The sequence below is a fragment of the Panthera leo genome, chromosome D1 (genome assembly GCF_018350215.1).
Source record: "Panthera leo isolate Ple1 chromosome D1, P.leo_Ple1_pat1.1, whole genome shotgun sequence".
NCBI lineage: Eukaryota > Metazoa > Chordata > Mammalia > Carnivora > Felidae > Panthera > Panthera leo.
The window spans coordinates 46,228,977-46,255,000 of NC_056688.1; the positions used below are offsets into that span (position 1 = coordinate 46,228,977).

The following is a 26,024-nucleotide window of genomic DNA, read 5'->3' on the forward strand; positions in this document are numbered from 1 at the left end:
CAGTAAAAGTAAAACTAAATAAAATACAAAATATCACTTTCTTGCTAAAAACACTTGCCTAACCAGAAAAAAATTGAAACCCCATATAGCTACACCATCACACAACAGCTCCATTTTACCTTTAAAACCTTACCCCAATGACACTTCTCAGATAGGAGCCTATTATGACACGCTTCAAAGTCTGCCATCTAACTGACATTTGAATGTGCAGTGCATATTACTACCTTTATGACTTTGATCATTTCCAAATGCAATTCTCATCCTCCTACTGCCACCCTATCCAAACCTATTCATACTTCAAATACATACTCAGTCTCATCTTCCACAAAGCCATTTTAAATTATCTCAGCTTACTAATTTGTTTCCTCTGAAAACGGTCTTGGAGTGATTTTAATATTCACACACACACATACACACACACACACACACACACACACACACACACATACACACTCAGATCCTAACTGAAAGCAGTCATCACTTGACGCATACATGCTAAGAATGAAGCAGATTTTCAGTTAATTAGTTGAGCAATACAACAAAGTCTAAATTACGTAAGCAGGAACTTTTTTATTTAAACAAGTATATAAACAACTATAATTGTTATAATTAATAATAAATTAATAATTTATTATTAATAATTTATTATTAAATGCTTAAAGTAATTCCTGGTATATTTCCCAAGCTTTCACAATGTAAATAGACAACTTGAAAATAATGGTATAGAATTAATGACTAATAGATTCCTTATGCTGTACTTTTCATCTCCATGACCTATTTTATAACTGGAAGTTTGTACCTCTTAATCCCCTTTATCCATTTTGTCCATCCCTCCACCCACCCCCCATCTTGTAACCACCAGTTTGTTCTCTATGTTTAAGAATCTGTTGGGGCACCTGGGTGGCTCAGTCGGTTAAGCATCTGACTTCAGCTCAAGTCATGATCTCACAGTTCATGAGTTCAAGCCCCATGTTGGGCTCCGTGCTGATAGCTCAGAGCCTGGAGCTGCATCAGATTCTGTGTCTCCCTCTCTCTCTGCCCCTCCCCCACTCATGCTCTGTCTGTCTGTCTCTCTCTCTCAAAAATTAATAAACATTTAAAAATTTTAAGAAAAAAAGAATCTGTTGTGTTCAGTTGTGTGGTTTTTTAAGATTCCACATATAAGTGAAATCATATGGTATTTGTCTTTCTCAGCCTTATTTCTCTAAGCATAACATCCTCTAGGTCCATCCATATTATTGCAAATGGCAAGATCTCATTCTTTTTTATAGCTGAGTATTATTCCGCTGTGTGTGTGTACACATAGACTTCTTTATACATTTATCTACTGATGGACACATGGGTTACTGCCATATGAAGCTTCCAGATGAAAAGTATAGCATAGGGAATATAGTCAGTAATGTAGCAACATTTTATGGTTAACAGATGGTAACTGCACTTATCCTGGTGAGCACTGAGTATTGTGTAGTACTCTCAAATCAATATTTATACACCTAAAATTAGTATAATATTCAATAAAAAAAAAAGAAGAATACAAGACAGTCCCTGAAAAAGGAAGTTAGAGGCACAGTGTGAAATGGGAATCAAAAAAAGCAGCAGGTATCTCAAGCCTGGACATCTACATAGCTTGAAGGGTAAAGGAGTAAATATTGAATCAACCCCTAACATGAGTGAACAGCCTAGATAAGTCAGCGTCTACTTCATTTGATGTTCTGCTTTGGTTTGATTTATAGTGTTTGGTTTCTGCTAACCAGGGGCCTTCTGTTTACAACATGAAATATTTTGTTCAATCAGAGTTGCTAATGGGGGTAAGGGGGCATAATTAAAGACACAGAAGGAGGTGCCAAAAAAGAGCAATAGAAGAAAAAACACTAGGAAATGCTTTTGAGTTTACATCACACATTATACAGCCAATAGTCACTGGAATCTCAAAGCAATATATGAAGATAGGAAAAGAAAATCATGGTATAGCCAAAGACCCATAGTACCTATGGATACTTTTAATATAAGTTCCATAAAACAAGTTTTAATTTTGTTAATATTCTTTTGTATGTGCCAATTTGAGTTGGTATACACTTCTACTAAAGAGAAGAATCTCTTTATAGAGGGAAGAATCTCTTTATATAGAACTCTCAGTATTTCAAAATTTTTACTAATTTTTTGGTTAAATATCTTTCACATTATAAAGACCAAGGACAGCATCTAAAGACAAAATTACAAGAGACTCATGTAAAGAAACTTCCCATATTCTCCAATTCTCTAACCACCAAATCTTATCTCCTAAGCTTGTGCTTTTTTTTTTTTTTTTTTTTTTTTTTAGGATTTCTATATCCCACGTAGGTGGGGATGAAGGGAGGAAGGGAAGATTATTTTTGTTTCTTTTTTTTTTTTTAACGTTTATTTATTTTTGAGACAGAGAGACAGAGCATGAATGGGGGAGGGTCAGAGGGAGGGAGACACAGAATCTGAAACAGGCTCCAGGCTCTGAGCTGTCAGCGCAGAGCCCAACGCGGGGCTCGAACTCACGGACCATGAGATCATGACCTGAGCCGAAGTCAGCTGCTTAACCGACTGAGCCACCCAGGCGCCCCTATTTTTTTTTTTTAATTTTTTTTTTTTTTAACGTTTATTCCTTTTTCAGACAGAGAGAGACAGAGCATGAACAGGGGAGGAGCAGAGAGAGAGGGAGACACAGAATCTGAAACAGGCTCCAGGCTCTGAGCTGTCAGCACAGAGCCTGATGCGGGGCTCGAACTCATGGACCGCGAGATCATGACCTGAGCCGAAGTCGGACGCTCAACCGACCAAGCCACCCAGGCGCCCCTATTTTTGTTTCTTAACATCAAACCCTTCATTACGTATTTTCAAGTTTAGCCCTATCCTACTTGTTAACCATCACCTCCAGATTGTTCCAGAAAAATGTATTCACCATATAACTCCTTTCAGACCCCAAGAGTCACAAAGAATCTTTTCTCAATCAAAATAAAACTCACAGTAACTGGTTTCAAGACTCCCTATCAAATGCAATTCTCCCAACAGAGCTCTCTTAACCTGCCCCAACAAGGACTGTTCAGTGAAAAGTTAAGAAATCTTTCATTATCTAGCAGAAAACTGCACAGTGCCAAAGTTTCTTAAAATGAAATTTTTTGAGGGGCACCTGTGTGGATCAATCAGTTAAGCCTCCGACTCTTGATTTTGGCTCAGGTCATGATCTAACAGTTCATGAGTTTGAGCTCCACATCGGGCTCTGTGCTGACAGTGCAGAGGCTGCTTAGGATTCTCTTTCCCTCTCTCTCTGCACCCACCACCACCAACCCCCAGCTCGTGCTCTTCTCTCTCTCAAAATAAATAAACATTTTTTTAATGAAATTTTTTTCATACAAATTCAGCTTCATAACTTTTCAGTTCAATCACAACTGCCTGGAGGTACTTCAACACGTCTCTTTCCCACCCTGCCATGCTACTTAGCTAAGAATGCCCAATGTAATAAAACCTATACCCTTGAATATAGGGCATCTCAAAGGTTCAACAATATAGATCTATTAAAAGTCCACCTATTCTTGGGGTACTTGGGTGGCTCAATCATTTAAACGTCCAATTCTTGATTTCAGCTCAGGTCATGATCTCATGGTTTGTGGAATCAAGCCCCACATTGGGCTCTGTGCTGACAGCATGGAAGCCTGCTTGGGATTCATTCTCTCTCTCAAAATAAATAAACTTCAAAAAAAAAAGTCAACCTATTCTTTTATTTTAATAATACACCATTCCCTACTATGAATAACATCTTATTTTTATGTAAAAAGAACTCTAATACTTTAAACATCCAAAAAATGCTTTTCCAAACAACTTACTAGTAAAAAAAACCCAAAACATTTTAACAGCATTTTATCATTTGCTTAATGTTGATATGCGCTAAGTTTCTAAACATTTTAAGCTGCTTTATTTTTAATAAAATATTGTGCTTTGTCCATCATAAATACTGCTTTGAAAATTTGTTTTAATGGATAAAATTATCAATACAATTGATACAATCCAATCCAATTATCATAATGGAAATAAATCCATTTTCCCTTACTGAATCAGGTTTTACTCTGGGATTAGGTTTTAGGACTATTTTACCTAACTCCACAACAGAAAACATATCTAACTTATTATTATTGTTCCAAGTATAGCAATTGAATTAACACATTTCTAATTGCTGAATATTCTCCAAATTCGATTAAATAACACAATAAGAAAATGTCTAGGTTATTATTACCCCAAAATGCTACCGGCACACCAACCTTCAACCTGTCGGGGATCACAAGAGAAAAGGGAAAAGAGAGCCAAAAGCAATGAGAAAAGGATAGACAAAAAACATTTTTCACTATTCCCCAAGGCATGTCCTGCAAGGAATAAGTGATGATCAAAAATGAAAAAGAAACACAAAATGCTGGCAAAGCTGAGGCAAAAAGAAGAGAGATAAAGGTATGCATTAAATTGACAATATAATGTGTATGTCTCCAAAAACAAACAATGGGTCCTCGTCTACTGGCTGGTGGCTAAAATTCACCTTAATGCATACAATTCTGCATATAATATAAGCCTGCACTTTCCAACTATGCAAAAGGTTAGCAGTTAGCTGGCTACTAGCCTATTCCTATACAAAACTTACCATTTTATATTTGAGGCACTGCTATTGTGTCCCACAGGCTCCTCAAACCCAAACCAAAAACATCATCACTCTTTCCCCCAATTAGCTCTCTTCTTATACTGCTTTTTACTATAAATATTTACCAGTATCCATCTCATCTTCTAGCATGTTTAAAACTAGCAATTTTTTTTTTTTTTTTTAAACTCTAATTGAAGCACCTGGATGGCTCAGTTGGCTAAGCAGCCAACTCTTGATTTTGCCTCAGGTCATGATCTCATGGTTCATGAGATTGAGCTCCGTGTCAGGCTCTGTGCTGACTGTGCAGAGCCTGCTTGGGATTCTCTCCCTCTCTCTCTGTCCCTCCTCTGCTCTACATGCATGCTTTCTCTCAAAATAAATAACCATTTAAAATAAAATAAATTGAAAAACTGTAATAGTATCTATTTAATTTCTTGTCTTTTTCTTTAGTTTTTTTAAAGTTTATTTATTTTGAGAGTGAGAGCATGCATGCACGAGCAGGGGAGGGGCAAAGAGAGAGAGAGAAAGAATCCCAAGCAGTCTCCACGCTGTCAGCATGTAGGCCAAAGGAGGGCTCAAACTAATGGGGCTCGAGCTCACAAACTGGGAGATCATAACCTGAGCTGAGATCAAGGGTTGGACATTTAACTGACTGAGCCACCCAGGCACCCCTCTTGTCTTTTAAAATCAATATACAAATATTTATTTATGGGGTGCCTGGGTAGCTCAGTTGTTAAGTATCTGACTTCAGCTCAGGTCATGATCTTACAATTCCTGAGTTTGAGTCCCATATTGGGTAAGCTCGAGACCCACTTTGGGAGAACTCGTGTCCCACTTCACATGAGCTCATGTCCCACTTCACGTGAGCACAAGCCACGCTTCAAGTGAGCATGAGCCCCACTTCGGGTAAAACATGAGCCCTGGGTGAGCCCCTCTTGTCTGTCTCTCTCTCTCTGCCACATGTGGCATTCTCTCTCTCTGCTGCTCGCTCACTTGTGCCCTCCCTCTAAATAAATAAATAAATAAATAAATAAATATTCATTTATGTATGTTTATATTTTACTTTAAAATGGAGCACTCTGGGAGTTCCCAAGTAAATATCAAAGTGAACATACTTGATAATGGATGCAGAAAAATGTGCCAATACTTTGTCTTTTTTACAAAGTGGTGCTGGAACACTTGGCTATCCATCTGAAAAAATATATAATGGACTTCAATCTATACCTTGCCCTAAACACAAAATTAATTCAAATTTGATCCCAGATATAAATATAAAATCTAAAACTAAAAAACAAGGAGAAAACCTTGGTAGCCTTGGGTTAGGAAAAAGGTTAGGAAAAGATTTCTTAGGTTCAATACTAAAAGCACAATCCATATAAGAACAAACTGAAAAACTGATTTTATCAAAATTAAAAACTTCTGCTCTATGAAAGGCACTGTTAAGAGAAAAGACAAGCCAAAGACTGGGAAAAAACATTTTCAAATCACATATCTTATAAAGAACTTGCATCAAGAATACATATAGACCTCTCAAAACTCAGTAATAAAACAACCTAGTAAAATAATAGACACTTCAACAAGGAACATACAAAGACATGCAAATAAGCATATAAAAAAATGTCAGCATCATTAGTCATTAGGGAAATGCAAATTTAAAACACAATGTGGACATGATCTCATGGTCCATGAGTTCGAGCCCCATGTTGGGGTCTGTGCTGACTGACAGCTTGGAGCACAGAGCCTGCTTCAGATTCCGTGTCTCCCTGTCTCTCTCTGCCTCTCTCCTGCTTGCACTCTGTCTCTCTCTCTCAAAAATAAACATTAAAAAAATTTTTTTTAATAAAAACAAAAAATAAAACACAATATGGGCACCAGGGTAGCTCAGTCAGTTGAGTGGCCAACTCTTGATTTTGGCTCAGGTCACAATCCCAGGGTCATGGGATTGTGTCCCACATGCTTGAGATTCTCTATCTCCCTCTGCCCTGCTCACCTTCTCTCTAAACAATCAATCAATCACAATGTATACCACTCCACACAGATTAGAATAGGTGAACCGAACCAAACATTGACAAGGATGTAGAGAAACTAGAACTTTCATACACTGCTGGTTGAATGTAAAATGGAACAACCATGTTGGAAAATAGTTTGGCAGTTCAAAAAAATTTTTTTTAAATGTTTATTTATTTTTGAGAGAGAGTGAGAGTGCAAGTGGGGGAGAGGCAGAGAGAGAAGACAAAAAATCTGAAGCAGGCTCCTGGCTCTGAGCTGTCAGCGCAAAGCCTGAAGTGAGGCTCAAACCTACAAACCCTGAGATCATGACCTGAGCCAAAGTTGGATGCTTAACCAATTGAGCCACCCAGGTGCCCCAAGTTTGGCAAATTCTCAAAAAGTTAAACATATAAATACCATACAATCCAGCCATTCCTCTCCTAGATATTTACCCGAAAGAAAGGAGAGCATGTGTCCCTACAAAAACCTTGTATACAAATGTTTATATGAGTTTTATTTTTTGAGTCAAAACCCCTAAACAATCCAAATATACATCAACGGGTAAAAGGATGAACAAATAGTCATACATCCATACAATGGAATACAACCCAGAAATAAAAAGAAATGAATTGATACATACTACAACATGGATGGTTCTAAAAATAACTCAGATAAGTCAAAGAAGCCAGGCAAAAAAGCATACATATTGTATGCTTTCATTCATATAAAACTCTAGAAAATGCAAACTATTTTATAGTGAAACAAAGATCAGTAGTTGCCTAGGCTAGGAGACAAAATAAAAGGAGGGATTACAAAGGAGCACTAGGTAACTTCTGGGGGTGATATGCTTATTATCTTGAGTGTGGTGTTTCACAAGTATATATACATACTTCAAAATTTATCAAAATGCACCCTTTAAAAATGTACAATTTACTGTATGTCAATTATATCTCAATAAATTATTAAAATTATTAATAAAAAGTAAGTTTTTTGTTCTTGGGAAGATTTTTTTTTTTTTAATGTTTATTTTTGAGAGACAGAGAGAGACAGAGTGTGAGCAGGGGAGGGGCAGAGAGAGAGAGAGAGAGAAAGACACAGAATCTGAAGAGGCTCCAGGCTCTGAGCTGTCAGCACAGAGTCCGAGGCCAGGCTCGAAGTCACAAGCCATGAGATCATGACCTGAGCCAAAGTCGGACGCTTAAACGACTGAGCCACCCAGGCGCCCCAGAGTTTGTATTTTTTATTTCAAATGTTTATTTATTTATTTAGAGAGAGAAAGGGAGAGTGCAAGCAGGGGATGGGCAGAAAGAGAAAGAGAGAATCCCAAGCAGACTCTGCGCTATCAGCACAGAACTTGACATGGGACTCAATCTTATGAATCATGAGATCGTGACCTGAGCCAAAGAGACGCTTAACCAACTAAGCCACGCAGGTGCCCCTTTTCTTTGGAAGATTTCTTAAGAAAGGGTAAAAATCACGAAAGATCAGTAACTGCCTAAAAAAGAAAATGAAAAATTAAAATTAGTGGGTACCTAGGTGGCTCAGTCAATGGAGCATGCAATGCTTGATCTTAGGGTTTCAAATTTGAGCCCCATGTTGGGAGTAGAGATTATTTTAAAAAATAAAATCTTTACAGAAAAATTAAAATTAGGTTCAGTGGATCCTGAGGTATGCCAATGGTTAGAACACATACAACATAAATAAATATATACCACATAACTCCATGATTTTACAATCTTTAAAAAAAAGCTTACTACTTTTGGATGTTAGGAAATCAACTCATTTTTTGAACACTAATATATGAAAAGGAAAGGCAAGCATTTATTATGCCCTTCCTATAATGACTCTACCTCTGGGTAACCAAACAGTAGATATTCAAGAGTCTCTTTATAGCTAATAAATGAAGTAACAGAATTAGAATATGATGATTTTGAACCCCCACTGAATTAACAAATGTAGGCACTGCATATTTATGGATGTTAATTTTACAAAAAGAGATAACCATGTACAATAAAACCTTGGTTTGTGAACATAATTCGTTGGAAACATGCTTGTAATCCAAAGCACTTGTATATCAAAGAGAATTTCAAGAACTATTGGCTCAGTTGTGATCACGTGATGTTCGGCATCACGTACTACTCATATTCCAAAACATCGCTCCTTTATTCAGTTAAAATTTATTAGAAATGTTTGCTCATCTTGCAGAACACTCATAGAAAAAGTTACTCTCAATCCAAAGTTTTACTTGCTTCCTGATCAAAGAACATACTATCACCTGTAATAATCCTACCAACAATTTTTTTAAAATAATCTCAAATGAAGTCTGATCAAACCTCTAAATCCAACTAATTTACAGGAAATAGAGAACAGAAAATACACTGAACCTGTAATTTTTATAAAAGATACTTGAGAGATCAACCAGTTGCAATATACAAGGTTGATTGAAAGTATTTACAACTTTAAAATATATGAACAAAAAACTTCTGAAATCACTGGAAATCTGAACACTAGACATTGAATTCCATATTAAGGAATTATCCTTAGTTTTTAGACATGATAGCAACATTATGGTTCTGTTTTAAAAAGAGAAAGAAAGACCTTCTCTTTTAAAGACACATACAAATATATTTATGGACTACATGTTACGATTCTGGAATCTGCTTCCAAATAATACAAGGGAGAAGTGAGTGGGAATATAAAAGAAATAACAATGTCCATGAATTGGTCGTTTTTGAAATTAAGTGATGAGTACAGAGAGGTTCAGTGTTCCATCTGGTCTACTTTTGTATATGCTTTAATATTCTACCATGAAAAGTAAGAAAAGATATCTTGTTGAATTCATTTTGTAACTATTTTATATACATTGATATAAAAATCTTAAATAAATAAAATTGACAGAGGCCAAATTTCCTCTTTCATACTGTCCTTGTCCTTTTTGGTATTAAGATTGTACCAGCTTAAAAATATAAGCTGGGTGGGTGCCTGGGTGGCTCAGTTAAGCATCCAACTCTTGATTTCAGCTCAGGTCATGACCTCACAGTTTGTGGGATCGAGCCCCGGGTGGGGCTATGTGCTGACAGCGTAGTCTGTTTAGGATTCTTTCTCCCTCTCTCTCTGCCCTTCCCTCACAATCGCTCTCTCCAGCTTGCTTTCTCTCAAAATAAATAAACATTAATAAAATATGTATATAACCTGGGTAACCATCTCTTTCTACTCTCTGAAAGCTTATATAAGATGAACAATTTGTTTCATAATGGTTTAACTGAACTTTGTAAAACCATCTGGGCCCAGACAGCTACGTGCAAAAGGGAAGATTTCAAAACCTAACAATGTTTTATCCTTTGATTTGTAATTACGTTGCATTATAGGCTACATACCGATTATCTGCCATTTACTGCATTTTGCTTCATGACTTGGTATGCAGTCAAATGTCATAAATGTTCTCTGTACTTAAAAATGTACATGATCTGGGGCACCTGGGTGGCTCAGTCAGTTAAGTGTCCAACTTTGGCTCAGGTCACGATCTCATGGTTCCTGAGGTCCTGAGGTCGAGCGATGGGCTGACAGTTCAGACCTGGAGCCTGCCTCAGATTCTGTGTCTCCCTCTTTCTCTGTACCCTACTCCACTTGCATTCTGTCTCTGTCTCTCTCCAAAATTAATAAACACTTAAAAAAATTTTTTTTGAAGTGTATAATCTAATTATTAGGTACAGGGTTCTATAAATGTCATTTGCTCAAGCTTGTTAATCTTTTATTCAAATCCTCCATTTTACTAATATTTTATTTACTTGATGTATTAATTATCAAGAGGGGTTAGATAAAATATTAATACCATTTATCATTCTAAATGTCAATTTCTTAGGGGCACCTGGTTGGCTCAGTCAGAAGAGCATGCAACTCTTTTTTCTTTTTTCATTTTTTTTTTTTTAACATTTATTCATTTTTTGAGAGACAGAGATAGAGCGCAAGTGGGGCAGGAGCAGAAAGAGAGGGAGACACAGAATCTGAAGCAGGCTCCAGGCTCTGAACTGACAGCACAGAGCCCAACGTGGGGCTCGACTCACAGACCGCAAGATCATGACCTGAGCTGAAGTCAGTCAATCAACCAACTGAGCCACCCAGGTGCCCCAAGAGCATGCAACTCTTGATCTCTGGGTGGTGAGTTGGGCCCCACATTGGGTGTAGAGATTACTAAAAATAATCGTAAACTTAAAAAATAAGTAAATAAATAAATGTCAATTTTTAAATAGATATTGAAGTTACATATACAAACACATGACTTATCTTTTCCTAAAAATATTTTGGTTTTCCTAATGAATTCTCTCATTCTTAATGAATCTTCTTCTAAATCCTGATAATGCTTTTGTCTTAGTCTAGTTTTTCTTAAAATAAATATATCTGTGACTTTTTTTTTTTTGGTTCCTGTGTTAAGGTGTTTTAGATCCATTCCTCATAAGCAGCAACATAATTATTTGTTTGCGGCTTTTTAAAAAAAAAATCCCATCCTGGAAGCAAAAATAATATAAAAACAGGGAAGGGGACAAAACATAAGAGACTCTTAAATATGGAGAACAAACAGAGGGTTACTAGAGGTGTTGTGGGAGGGGGGATGGGCTAAATAGGTAAGGGGCATTAATGAATCTACTCCTGAAATCATTATTGCATTATATGCTAACTAACTTGGATGTAAATTTAAAAAATAAATTAAAAAAAAAAAAAAAACTCCATCCTGGAGCCTCCATGTCTTCTCTGGCAAGTGTATTCTGTTTACATTTCTTTTTTTATTTTTTTTATTTTTTTAATGTTTTATTTACTTTTGAGAGGGAGAGAGAGACAGAGTGTGAGTGAGGAAGGGCAGAGAGAGAGAGGGAGACACAGAATCTGAAGCAGGCTCCAGGCTCTGAGCTGTCAGCACAGAGCCCAATGCAGGGCCCGAACCCATGAACTGTGAGATCATGACCTCAGCAGAAGTCTGACACAACCGACAAGCCACCGAGGCGCCCCTGTCTACATTTGTTTTGATAATTGACATAACTGAAATTATTTTCATCCATCTTATTTTGTTTTTAATATAGTACGCTTTTACTTTTTAACTTTTCCTTAAATTTTAACAGGATTATCTGAAAGTAGAATCAATACTATTATCCCTTCTAAACAGTAAGAACTCAGAAAGCTTTAACTCAGATCACTACCCTTCCTGTCTTATGTATTATTTTCTAGTACGGTATTTAATTCTTCTGCATTTAAGTTATTTATTGTGTTGTTTTATACAATCACATTGCCAGATTAGTCTACTTGTTTACCAATCTTAAACTTTGCCTCTTGCATGCTCTTCTACACTGTGGGTTCAATTTTCTCCTATAAAGTACAAGTATTCAATAGTTCTTTCAGTAATAGTCTATGAGTAGTAAACTCTCCACCTCCAACTCAATATATTTATTTCTCCATTACTTTAAAGTTTTGAGAGTTAGTTTATGTTTCCTTGGCACTTCAAAGATATTAATCTATTAGTTTTGGCCTCTATTCACTCATGATAAGTCTGCTAAACTAACTGCCATCCAGTTACAAATAACTTATCTTTTCTCTCTGATTCCTTTATTACTTTCTCTTTCCAGTAAAGGCCCAGAAATTTCATGAGGATGTACTGAATTGTCCATTCATATTCCTTCTACTTACAGATTGTTCATTTATTTTTAGGCACAGTCACATAAAAGAGAAAAAGTGATTTGAGAATGACTATTTTCTTAATTCTCCCTAAGACTACTCAGAACTGAATCCATGCTAAATGTATGAGACATTAGCGTTCTCAAACTGTAGCATACAAAACACCTGGGGAACTTATTTAACTATAAACTACTGGACTTCACCCACAGTTTCTGACACAGTAGGTCTGGGGTCCTGCCATGAATCTGCATTTCTAACAAGCTCCCAGGTGATGCTAATGCTAATGCTGATTCTGCTGGTCAGGTAATCATGCTTTAAGAAGCACTGTCTTAGGATTTAGCATAATTATCTCATGGAACCCCAGTTGAGAAGGACTGTAGGGATTTTGTCCTGCTTCTTAAATCTAGAGATAAGTATTTATCATTAATTCTAAACAGAATTTAGCTTTAAATATTGTTACCTTCTGTTTCTCTCTCTTTCTCCCACTGCTTCTTGTAGAATTCCAACTACATAAAATAACAGCACTTAACTGTCCATTATCTGGCCAGAACTGCTCCAGTTCATTCTTTACACACCCCCAGGCTAAAAACAAAACCTGATCATATCACCTCCCGTACCCAAAATTGTTTACCGGCTCCTCTATACCTATAGGAGCAGGTCTTTTTTTTTTTTTCCCCCCATTTTACTTTAGAGAGAGATAAGAGCGAGCAGGGTGGAGGGGAAGAAGGGGGGAGGGAGGAAGAAAGAGAGAGAATATCTCAAGCAGGCTCCACTCTCAGTATGGAGCCCAACATGGGGCTCAATCCCACGACCCTGGGATCATGACCTAAGCCAAAATCAAGAGTCAGACGCTGACTGAGACACCCAGGCGTCCCTGGAGCAGTTCTTTATGGGGAGGGAAAAACGGATAGGCTTCAGAGTACATGTAAACTTTTGAGTATTTACATTATGTCACACATTTTTTTAATACTACCAAATAGGCCTGTGTTCTAAGTCCATTTAAAATTGCTAATCTATTAAATTCAAATGAGTCAGTATGATACATAAAGCTTTTCTTGATCCATGCCTGCCTATCCTACCCTTGTACCATTTTGTGCACACCACGCTTTCAAAATTTCTCCACTTTACACATATTATCTCCACCTAGAAGAGAATGTCCAATAGGCCTCCCACAGGCCTAACAAACTTCTTCTCCTCCCAAGAGTCCCAATATCACCTCCTCCTGGAAACCTTCCCCAATCCACTTGAGAGTTAATTGCTCCCCTGTATATTCTCTCTCAGCACCTTGTAAAAACATCCACTATTACACTGCACCCTTCTAATTACTGGTCTACAAAACTATCTTCCTTTATAAGAATATGAGTCATCTCCACCAAGAACTTAATCATTATCTTTAAATCTTAATAGTATATACCCAAATGTTTGTTAAATATATAAATATATTGTCTAAATATAATTTTTCCTTGGACTCAGTAGACAGAAGAATGTACTAAGAATTTTCATGTCTGTTTTCATCTAGATTTTCAAGGGAACCGGAGATTCAGTAGCAGTAAATAGCACCTAATCTAGTTTTGTTCTCACATTTCTCCAAAATACTTCAAAGCATCAAAGCAAGGATTATGCCCCTGTAAGTTCTGACACCTGCAATGTCAGTACAACCAAGAGAAAAACACTGGAGGGTAATCAAATCTAAAAGTTCAAAAATCTTCATTTAAAAAAAAGAGAACTCTCATTTTATTTCATAAACACATCTACTTGCTTTGTCTGTTTATTTAAAACACAGATGCGTATCACAAATTCTGAGATGCCTTGTCATTATTTATTAAAACACCCAGTAAAATCCCTTTACAAAAGTATATACCATACAAAGAGTTGTTCTCTCCAGGGACAGAGGATGGAAATGTGAAGAGCCAAGAAAGAGGTCCTTTGCTTTTTACTTTTCAAATGTTCTGGGTATCATCTGAATTTTTAAAAATAATATACCATTTTAGCAACCAGAAAAACATAATGAAAAAAAAAAAGCCATATCCTATGTCATGCTATTAAGAAAACAGCTTAATTATGAAATTATTTTAACATTATTCTTACCAGATTTAAGACCTGAAATTTTGAAGATGGCACTTGGTTTCCCATTTGTGACAAATCCTAGGAGTTGCCATACAGGCATCCCATTTGAATCAGGGTAGGAAAAGTAGACAGATCCTCCCATTCCCTCAGGAAACGGGATTGTTCCCAGCATAAAAACCACAACATGGTTGATACTTTCATAATCAGGCAAGTCAAAAACAAATTTATCCTCTGCCACTTGCTGTGCAGCTGTTTGCACCTAGAAAATAAGAAACTCATCTTAGTTCAATAGTTTGAGGAGTTTCTAGAACACTTACAGTATTGCTTGTTACCAAGTATAAGCAATTATAGACATTATACCCAGTATAACCTCAGGTTAATCTGATAGTCTATATGGAATTTCCAAATATACCAAAGTGTTAAATTTAAAAAGAAAATCCAAATATATACATATTCAGCCTTAAAATGATCATGTAATGAGTGTAACCTTTAAAAAACATAACTAAATTCTTTCTGAAGTGCCCTGAAAGGAATTTACTTACACAAGTAAATTACTACAGCTTCAGTATGTTACAGAAATGAAAGGCTGTTCAAAATACCACACCACCAAAGCCTTATCCTCTAGTATAAAGGTAAAGAACTTCAGGAAATTAAAATGGGTAAGCAATCCAGAAGGAATTAGTTAACCCTCATTATTTGCAGATTCCATATTTGCTAATTTGTCTACTCACTAAAATTTATTTCCAAGCACAAAATCAATATTCATCACCCTATGGTGGTCATTCACGGACATGTTAATGGGCAGAGCAGCAAAAATTCTGAGTTGCCTAATGCACATGTTCCCAGCTGAAGTGGAAAAAAGTTAGCTGTGCCTTCTTGTTTCAGCTCTCATACTGTAAACGAGTGTCCTTTTCACAATCAATTTACTGCCATGTTTGTATTTTCTGCTTTTTGTTGGTGATTCTGATATTTAAAATGGCACACTGAAATGCTGGCTGGTATTCCTAAGTCCAAAAAGGTTGTTATGTGCCTTATTTAGAAAGTATGTTACATAAGTTTCATTCAGAAATGAGTTATGGTGTTACTGGCTGTTAAGTTCAATGTTAATGAATCAACAACACATATTAAATAACATGCCTTTAAACAGAAACATACAAAAAACAAAGTTATGTAATGATAAGTTGATAAAAACTGTCATCAGATCAGAGGCTCAAAGAAACCTAACCCTGTATTTCCCCTAGGGGAAACAATTCATTATTTACCAAATCAATGTTCACACTGACTTCACAGAACCTAACTATTGTGAACAACGAAAATCAACTGTACATAAAATGCAAAAATTCTACCCCGAATGTGCTAAGTGGGAACCTATAAAAGTTTCCTCTTGACTCATTTCATAATCTAACTTTCGGTTCTAGAATTGAATGTCAGTTTCTAGAATGAGATCTTATCTTATTTTGAAGTTTGAGAAATCTACTTCCACAGAGAAAATTCTTTTATCGACTTCAAAAAAATTATTGGTAATTGCCATATCACATCCATTAGCAAAAAGTAGAAATTCTGAGGGCACTCAGGTCGATAGGCGTCAAGAGTTAATATGATACAACGTTTTTTCATTTTCTTTTTAATTGCTATGGCCATTGACTATTGACCAAAACACCAAATCTGAATCACTACCAGTATTTTAAGATTCTTAATGGTCAATTCTTATTACCCAGAATGTAACTTCTTTTCCTTTGCTAGTATTTGCTGTTACAAAAATGCTTATTTTTTCTTTTAATTTTTTAAAATGTTAACTTATTTGGGGGGGGGGGGGCTGGAGGGGCAGAGAGAGAGAGAGAGAGGAGACAGAATCTGCAGCAGGCTCTAGGCTCTGAGCTGTCAGCACAAAGCCTGAGAGGGCTCGAACCCACAAACCACCAGATCATGACCTGAGCCAAAGTCTGACACTTAACCAACTGAGCCACTCAGGTGCCACTACTTTTTTTCTTTTATAATATCCTAGCTACTCCTACAAAGAAACTTTAAAAATTTTTAGTTACATGTTATCAATAATCTAATATGAATTGCCCTAAATTTACTCCCAAGAGATGAAGGATGAATGTTCTTTTGTTGTTGTTGTTGTTTTGGTTTTATTTTGTTTTTGTTTTTTTTAAGCATGAATGTTCTTAAAATCAAGTTTCGATTTCCTCTTCTGAAGTTTTCCAACCCTATTAAAAACTGTCCAGTTTAAACACAGAGAACAAAACAAAGGAAAAACATAAATATAAAGACAAACTGCCTGTATTAGTATTAAATTCAATTTCACCAGTTTTTGGCATGCACATAATCTTAAAAAAACATATGAAATTATGGTATTTACAAAGCATGAAATAGCCATCAGACAAAACAAGTATTTGTTAAACGTCAACTCTAACAACCACCATTCTGTAAATCTGTATTATGACACACTAATCCTTGACCTTAGGGAAAAGAGAACTCTTTTAGTGAAGAAAAAATTTTCAAGGAATGAAACTGAGTTCATAATTTTAGGTTAAGTGGGTGTTTCTGGTTAGAGAATAATGAAGTTAAGTTTTGGATGTCTCTAGGTCTATTTGCCCTTCATTGTGATTAACATGTTCTTTGATTAACTAAGAGTCAAACACCTCCCAAAAAGCTTATCTTTAAGAAACCCCCTACTGGAGAGGCACCTGGGTGGCTCAGTCAGTTAAGCCTCCGACTTCAGCTCAGGTCATGACCAGGTTTATGAGTTCGAGCCCCATATCTGGCTCTGTGCTGACAGCTCAGAGGCTGGAGCCTGTTTCAGATTCTGTCTCCCTGTCTCTGCCCATCCCCCACTCTGTTTCTCTCTCTCAAAAAAAAAATAATAATAATAACAATAATAAACGTTAAGAAAGAAAGAAAAAAACCTCTACTGTATTTCCATTACAGAGGTTAGGTGTTAGGTAAGTAGACACAGGTATTGCTATAATTAAATGTCCTTCCCAATCAGTTGACAACGTGAGAGATACATGGATCTATGTGCTTTTCTTTAAAACACACACACACACACACACACACACACACACACGCACGGGCACCTCCGTGGCTTAGTTGCTAAAGCATGTGACTCTTGATCTCGGGGTCATGAGGTGAAACCCACGATGGACAGAGAGGTTACTTAAAAATAAATAAAAACAAAACACATACACACATTTTAAATACCATTCATTAAGGACACTCATTCATACAAGTCCCACACTCACCCCAGGCTGGTCCTTTCATTTTCCCTGCCAACAGCAGGGAGCAATCCAAAGTTATCTCACCAATATTACCAATTACCACCATCACCAAAAGTGGCCTCCCAGTCATTCAAGAGACTGACAATAAACTTTCTGAGGCTAGTCATCTCCAATTTATCTTTGTGGTTTCTTAATGCACAAAACACATTATCAAAAGTTGGTAAAAATTTTAATTCAACAAAGGGGCTGCAAAATTTAACTAAGCAGGGAGAAAAAAAGAAAGAAAAAGAACTCTGGGTGAAAGGAGTAGAGTCTGAAGTGGATTTCTGGGTGGTTTCTAAGGGAAGCAAGGTTCATTCTCTTGATTATTCTCAGATTATTCCTTAACAATTCTAGGTGATCTCATTTAACGCTAATCATCTGGCAAAGCAGGTTATTATCTCTTTGGACCAGTAAGGATTTTCGCAGCTCATACCCTTCTGGGGTACCTCAGCTATGACTCACACTTAAGTTTTAGGTGTTTCTATCAGCCAACTTCCAATTACCATACGCATATTTTTACTGGGGTCCTTCCAAAAGGCCCGAAAAGGTATATACACTGCCCCGGTACCTTAATCTTTTAGAAACAGTATGTTACAGACTAGATTCAAACGCCAGGTTTATCTCTAACTTATTTTATGAGCTCAGGCGTGTAAACTGCCGATTGAGGGGTGCTTGGGTGGCTCAGTCGGTTAGGCATCCGACTTCAGCTCAGGTCATGATCTCTCGGTCGGTGAGCTCGAGCCCCGCGTCAGGCTCTGTGCTGACAGCTCAGAGCCTGGAGCCTGTTTCAGATTCTGTGTCTCCCTCTCTCTGGCCATCCCCCATTCATGCTCTGTCTCTCTGTTAAACGTTTAAAAAAATTTTTTTAAAATAAACTGCCAATTGAGCTTAAGTTCCTCAACTGCAAAACAGAAATTATAATAACTATCCCACGAGTTACGAGGGTTAAATGTGAAGTGCCAAATTAGCGCTACCTAGAAGGCTGAAATTATGAGAAATGGACAAAAGGCGTGCATTGCCAAGCATATAGATAATCCACACTCGATAAATGGTAGCTAACGTGTCTACTATTTAAATGACTGAACAGAGCTGAGGGCAAAGGAGAACGAACACCCCAACACCCACTCTCCACCCTAATACGTAGCTGGAAAGAACACTTAGGGGGTTTCCCCGCATCTCTTGCACCGGAGCACCCTCCCCTTCCCGGGGCTTCGCCCTCGGGTGTCCTGCCCCCTTCCTGATACCACCCGGCCCCATCCTCACCAGCCTCCCTGCCACCAAGCAGCCAAACATGGCGGCGACTCCGCTCAGCCGGCAGGGACCCGAAGCCGGCAACTAGAAGTCCTGGGGCTCCTGCCCTAGTCGAGCCCAAGAACGTTCCAGAACATGCGGGACGACGCCTGCCCCTCCACTACATAGCAACTAGGCCAGTGGCAGGAACGCCTTCTGCCCCGCTCGGCCTCTGACCCCACTTCCTAGCCAGCACGCCCCTCGGGCGACGAGTACTTCCGGGGCTTACAACGAGCCTCCCCAACTAAGGGAGAAAATCATGCCAGAGCCTGTTCAAGACTACAAATCCCAGAGGGCCCTGCGTCGGTTTCCGGTTTCCGGGAGGAGCGTCAATAGGGCTTGTTTTTCAGGATTGTCCAGATCCCAAATTTCCGAACTGTGGGCCGGTAGTTGTTTCTCACGGTTGTGTGACATTTAGAGATTACACTGCGCTTTACAATAATCACTTCACTAGATCCTGGCAAAAACCTTATGAAGTAGGTATTACTGTCTCCCTTTTGGTATGCCAGGAAATTGCCCAGGGTGACCAGCTAGCCCCTAATCTTTACACAGCACTAAATGTTGGAGCTTGAATCCAAGTCTTCATCCAAATCAGCTCTTTCTGCTACACGGTATCTCAAAAATACTAATTTTTAATCAGCTGTTTAGTACTTATTGGCAGCTTTATTGTTCGTTTCAGCTTCACTTAGCTCCCCCATTTATTTTCTGTAAGACTGTAAGCAAGATACTATATAACTTTGTAACTTAGCGCTTTTACGTCCCCATTTGTAAAATAAGAATAATAATTGTACCTGTCTTATAGGATTGCTGAGAGGATTAAATGAGTTAGTATGTATAAAAACAATAGGTGGCAGCGCTTAATTTATGGGGGTTTTAAATGTCTTACTTTTTTCTATGTGCATTTGCAGAAAAGATTCATAGGAAGTAAAAAACAATAGCCAAAAGAACTGGCATCAAGTACTGACTGACACCAATACTCATTCTCCTTTCACAGCTTAATTATCTTTCTTCTTATATAGGAAGGTAGGGTATCCCCTCGCAAGGGTCTCTACCCTACTTGAAATACCAGTCATCAGCAGGTCTGTCCTCCCAAACCCAGGTTACATATGGAGGATCAGAGAGTTTGTAACAATCCTCTGGCCTCCGCTTTGGTTCCAAAAACTGCAACCACTTATCTTATTTCAGATATTCCTTTTAGATAGCCAGGCCAAAGGTGAAGAGAGAGAAGAGGATGTTTCTATCAATGTCTCCAACTTCCTACCTAAAAAGTCCTAGAACCTTCAAAATAGAAAGACCATTTGTGATAAGATCACTTCTTGAGGGGTAGGTACACTGCCTGGGTTCGAAGTCCTTCTTTATCAGTTATTAACTATATAACCTTAGGTTAGTTAACCTAACACTCTCATTCCTCCTTTTCTGCATCTGTAAAATGGGATAATAATAGTATCTGCATCATAAGATTGTTATGAAGGTTCTTGCATTAAAAGTACTAAATATAGCCAGAATATAGCTTAATAGAATGTTAGTGTTTAACATTATTACCTTTCCTGACAGATTTTCTATGTCTTCATAACCACCATGTACTCTGTGAAATAATAAAAAATAAATATGTTGGTCTCCACCCCTAGTTTCTGACATAGGGCACTAAAATGCTTGTAAATTCCTAAGTGCCTAAGTGATAAGAGCACTACAGAGCATCTTTTATTCGAATGAGGTGATTCTGGGTAGACTCCTGAATGGGGGCGGGTCACCAGAAAGACCAAGCCATGATTAGAAGCCTGGAATTTTCAGCCCCATGCCCCATTCTCCAGAGAAGGAAGAAGGATTGGAAATGGAGTTATTAATTGATCTTGCCTATGTGAGGAAACCTCCATAAAACCCCAATAGTGTGGAGGGTGACACACCACACCCCATTTCCAAGAGAATAGAATCTCCTACACTTGGGACCCTCCCAGACCTTGTCCTATGTATCTCTTCATCTGGCTGTTTATTCTTTATCATATCTTTTAACAAACAGGTAAACATAAGTGTTTCCCCAACTTCTGTGAGCTCTTCTAGTAAATAGTAGAATCCAAGAGGGAGGAAATCATGGGAACCTCCAATTTGTGGCCATGTTGTACAAAAGTTGTGGGTAACCCAGACCTATTACTTGTAATTGGCATCTAAAGTGGGGGACAGTTAGGGTGCTTGGGTGGCTCAGTTGGTTAAGCATCTTACTGAGGCTCAGGTCATGATCTCAGGGTTCATGGGTTCGAGCCCCACATCAAGCTCTGTGCTGTCAGCTCAAAGAATGGAGCCTGCTTTGGATTCTGTGTCTCTCTCTCTGCCCCTCCCCCACTCATGCTTTATCATTCTCTCTCTCAAAAATAAACATAAAAAAAATTTTTTAAGTGAGGGACAGTCTTGTGGGATTGAGTTCTTAACCTGTGTGATCTGATGCTATCTCCAAGTAGTGTCAGGATTGAGTTAAATTGTAGGACACCCAGCTGGTGTCACAGAATTATTTGGTGTGGGGGAAAAAAAAAATCCACACCTTTGGTGTCCGAAGTGTTGTGAGTATGGTAGTAGTATGAGAGTGAGGAGAAACCCAGAGGAAAGACCAGATTTTTTCCTTTCTATACCCTTACCATACATTTGATTCTCTGAGCAATTCACACTTTCCAATCTTTCTGTGCTTACACAACTTATGTTATGTGCCTATAATACTTGGCAATTTCATATACAACCTCCCACTTGACTCAAATATTTTCTTCAGGAATCTTATCCCTTGATAATTAGTCATTCATTTTCTTACACAGAAGTTTTATTTAATGGTTTGAGAGCTAGCTAACTTAGAAATTATTTTTATAAACTAAAGTTGCTGTTGATTAATTATCCCAATCTTTGTTATGTGGAATTTGAGGCTTTTCTCCATTTTGCTGGTGAATAATCCAGATCTAACATTGGGCAAAGAATTAGAAGCAGTGATTTTAGTATCCTTTCTCCAAATTATAACAACCAGCCTTTTATTCACCAAGCTATATTATTTTTACATATAATAGCTCTTTGTAACTAAAGACAGCAGAATAAGATAACGGAAATGAAGAAAAACATTTTAGGGGAAAATTTTTTTCTAATAATCAGAGCTTTCTGAAATAAGAATAGACAGACATGGGACAGTGAATTCTCCTATTCACACCAACATTTGAACCAATGCTGAAGTCCATTTATGTTATATTATTAAGGAGTTTCATGGAAAACTTCATGAAATTGCCCTAGGACCTCAAAGTTACCTATCAGCGCTCACTTGTATGCTTCTATGGATAAACAATAAATTCATTGTTAAGTTTGGGCTAGGGAATCAGGAATTCTGAATTCTAGTTTTAGCTCTTTCATTAACTAGCCTAGGAATGAGGTGATTTGTTTCATTTTGGGGGGGGCATTAGGTTTACACACTTCCAGAATGAGAGCATTGAATTCTGACTTAAAGAGAGCAAAAATATTTTTTCTCTTTAAGAAAAATTTTCTTTTCCACAACAAGGAGAATAAGAAATAGAAGCACAAACTCCATCTTCTTTGAACTAGAAGATATCTGTAACTCCAAGTCAAAAAGATACCAGCAGAAAGAAAGAAAGAAAGAAAGAAAGAAAGAAAGAAAAAGAAAGAAAAAAGATACCTATCAAAAGTGGGTGAAGAAAGACAAATGACTTAGCAGAACAGAGGAAGGTCAAATTCAGGTACCTACAGAGAAAGATAATAAATTCCAGAGAAGCTCAGGAATTGGAGTTGCTAGGGACCACAGAAGGCAGAGGTAAGTCAGTAGACTGAAACAGGTACACTACTTAAAACTGATGCAAGGTTTTATATCTGGTTCTCATCTATACATCTTCCATTGGCATAAACTCTATTTTATTTTATTTTTTTTTAATGTTTTTAATTTATTTTTGAGACAGAGAGAAACAGAGCATGGGTAGGGGAGGGGCAGAGAGAGAGGGAAACACAGAATCCAAAGCAGGCTCCAGGCTCCGAGCTGTCAGCACAGAGACTGACGCGGGGCTTGAACTCGCGAACCATGAGATCATGACCTGAGCTGAAAGTCGGACGCTTAACTGACTGAGCCACCCAGGCGCCCCGGCATAAACTCTCTTTAAAAAAAAAAAAGAATCAAAGAGGCCCTAGACATTAGGGAAGTAGATGCTGAGGAAAGTGATTATGGGGTGAGTCCACCATATATAGATTAGTTCTTGAATAAGGACACCCAGGTAAGAGATGAGCATTTGGCTCACCAAGTCAAACACACCAGTGTGAGACTAAGTCCACCCAAAGGGACAATGGCTTTTTCTAAAACATCCACTTGGAGGATGGGGGATGACTTTTTCTATATCATTCAGGCAGGAAGGGATATCTTTTACTAATTCATCCATAGGGGAGAAGGAGCATGTTTTAAGAATTCATGTAAAAATCCAACACCCTTTCATGATTAAAAAAAAAAATTCAACAAACAAGGAATAGAAGGGAATTTCCTCAACCTGATAAACAGAATCTACAAAAATCCCACAGCTAAATCATACTTAATGGTGGGAGACTAGATGTTTTCTCCTGAGATCAGGAACAAGACAAAGATATTTGCTCTAGCCACTTCCATTCAACATTGTACTGCAGGTTCCAGCCAAAGCAAATAGGCAAGATAGATAGATCAATAGATAAATAAATAAATGGCATCAGATTGGAAATCAAAAAGTAAAACTATCTCTATTACGACATAACTTGATATATAGAAAGTCCTAAGGAATACACACACACACACACACACACACACACACACATACAATTAGAACTAATAAATTCAGCAAGGTTACAGGATATGAGATCAACATACAAAATCCAGCTGTATTTCTAAACACTTGCAATGATCAATCAAAAAATGAAATTCTGATGACAATTTCATTTACAATAGCATCAAAAAGGATAAAATACCTAGGAACAAATTTGACTAAAAATCGTAATACTTGTATTCTGAAAACTACAAAACATTATTGTAAGAAATTAAAGATCTACATAAATAAAAAAGCATCCCATGTTTACGGGTCAGCAGACTTAATATTGTTAAAATGGCAATATTCCCCAAATTGGTCTAAAGATTCAATGCAATCTCAATCAGAATCCTGGTTGACTTTTTGTAGAAATTGATATCTTGGTTTTAAAATTTATTTTATTTTTTTAAGTTTATTTACTTTGAGAGAGAGGGAGCACAGGTGAGCCAGGGAGGGACAGAGAGAGAGAGAGAGAGAGAGAGAGAGAGAGAGAGAGAGAATCCCAAGCAGGCTCCGCATTGTCAGCACAGAACCAGATGTGGGGCTCAAACCCATCAACTGTGAGATCATAACCTGAGCTGAAGCCAAGGGTCGGACATTTAACCGACTGAGACACCCAGGCACCCCTTGATTCTAAAATTTATAACGGTACAGTATATGTTAACTAACTAGAATTTAAACAAAAATTTGAAAAAAAATTAAAATGAAATAAAATGTATAATGAATTACAAGAACCCAGAATAGCCAAAACATCTTGGAAAAAAAGAACTAGGAGGATTAACACTTCCCACTTCCAAAACTTACTGCAAAGCAATGACAATCAAGACAGTGTGGTTTTGGCACAAGGATAGACATGTAGATCAATGGAATAGAATTCAGAGTCCAGAAATAAACTATATATTTATGGTCAACTGATTTTTTTTTTTTTTTTATGGTCAACTGATTTTTGACAAGGGCACCAAGACCATTCAATGGGGGAAAGAAATGTCTTTTCAACAAAGATGCTGGGACAACTTTATAGCCATATGCAAAAGAATAAAGTTGGACTTTTACCTCATGCTGTATACAAAAATTAATTCAAAATGGATCTAAATGTAAGAACCAAAACTTATAAAACCCTTTGAGGAAAACTCTTTCCTGACCTTGGATTTGGCAAAGGAGTCTTAGATATGACACTAAAAGCATGAGCAAAAACAAAAAATAAAATAAAACAAAAAAAGGATCAACTGAACTTCATGAAAATTAGAAACTTTACTGTTTCAAAAGAAACCATTAAACAAAATTAAAGGACAACTGACAGAATGGGAGAAAATATTTGCAAATTATATATCTGTTAAGGGAGCCATAGCCAAAGTACATAAAGGATTCTTACACCTCAAAAATTTAAAAAGAAATTTTTTATTGGGCAAAAGATCTTTATTAGTTTCCTGGAGCTGCCATAACAAATTGCCAACAACTGAGTGGCTTAAAGCAACAGAAATGTTCATACAAAAACATGTACATAAATGTTTATAGCAGCAGTATTCATTATAGCCAAAATGTAGAAACAGTGAAATGTCCATTAATGGATGAATGGAGAAACAAATGTGGTATATGCATACAATAAAATACTATTCGACCATAAAAAAGTGAAGTACTGATATATGCTACAATATGGATATACCTTGAAAGCATTATATGAAGTGAAAAAAGCCACAACAGACCATGTATTATATGATCCATTCATATGAAATATTTGGAATAGAGAAATATATAGAGACTCAAAGTAGATTAGTAATTTTTTAGAACTGGGGTATGTTGGGATGTGGACATAGAGATGATAGATAGCTAAAGGATACAGTGTTTCTTTTTTTTCCATCCTAACCATTTTTTAAGTATACATGACAGTAGCGTTATCTATATGCACCTTGTTGCAATGGATCTCTAGAATTTTTTTTTTATCTTGCAAAACTGAAACTCTATGGCTGTTAAAATTTTCCTATTCCCCTCCCCTTAGACTTCTTGAGGTGATGGAGATGATCTAAAATTGATTGTAATGGTTGCTATTATATATTGAATATGCTAAAAATCATTGAATTATACATTTTGAGTAGGTAAATTGTATGGTACGTGAATTATATTTCAACAAAACTGTTTTTTAAAATCAGTACCATTTAAAATAGCATCAAAAAAATTATGCAAAAGTGTCTATGAGCAAATGGGCCATCCTGGATTGGGACAGAGGAATTATATGGAAGTTTTCCTGCTCCTAGCTCCACAATACTGCCTTCATGGCTCACATTCCCCAGGCAGGAGACTGGAAGATCC

General features: G+C 37.2%; 1 protein-coding gene across 1 annotated transcript in view; it reads right to left on the reverse strand.

The window, feature by feature from the left end:
* Positions 1–19,122, reverse strand: part of HIKESHI (heat shock protein nuclear import factor hikeshi) — a 42,303-nt gene extending 23,181 nt beyond the window's left edge. The window contains exons 1-2 of the mRNA XM_042905490.1: positions 18,898–19,122; positions 14,393–14,630 (exon numbers count right to left, since the gene is read on the reverse strand). Coding sequence (XP_042761424.1) covers positions 14,393–14,630; positions 18,898–18,927 — 268 coding nt within the window. The 5' untranslated portion in view covers positions 18,928–19,122. The remainder of the gene's footprint in view (positions 1–14,392; positions 14,631–18,897) is intronic.
* Between the last annotated feature and the right edge of the window lie 6,902 nt (positions 19,123–26,024).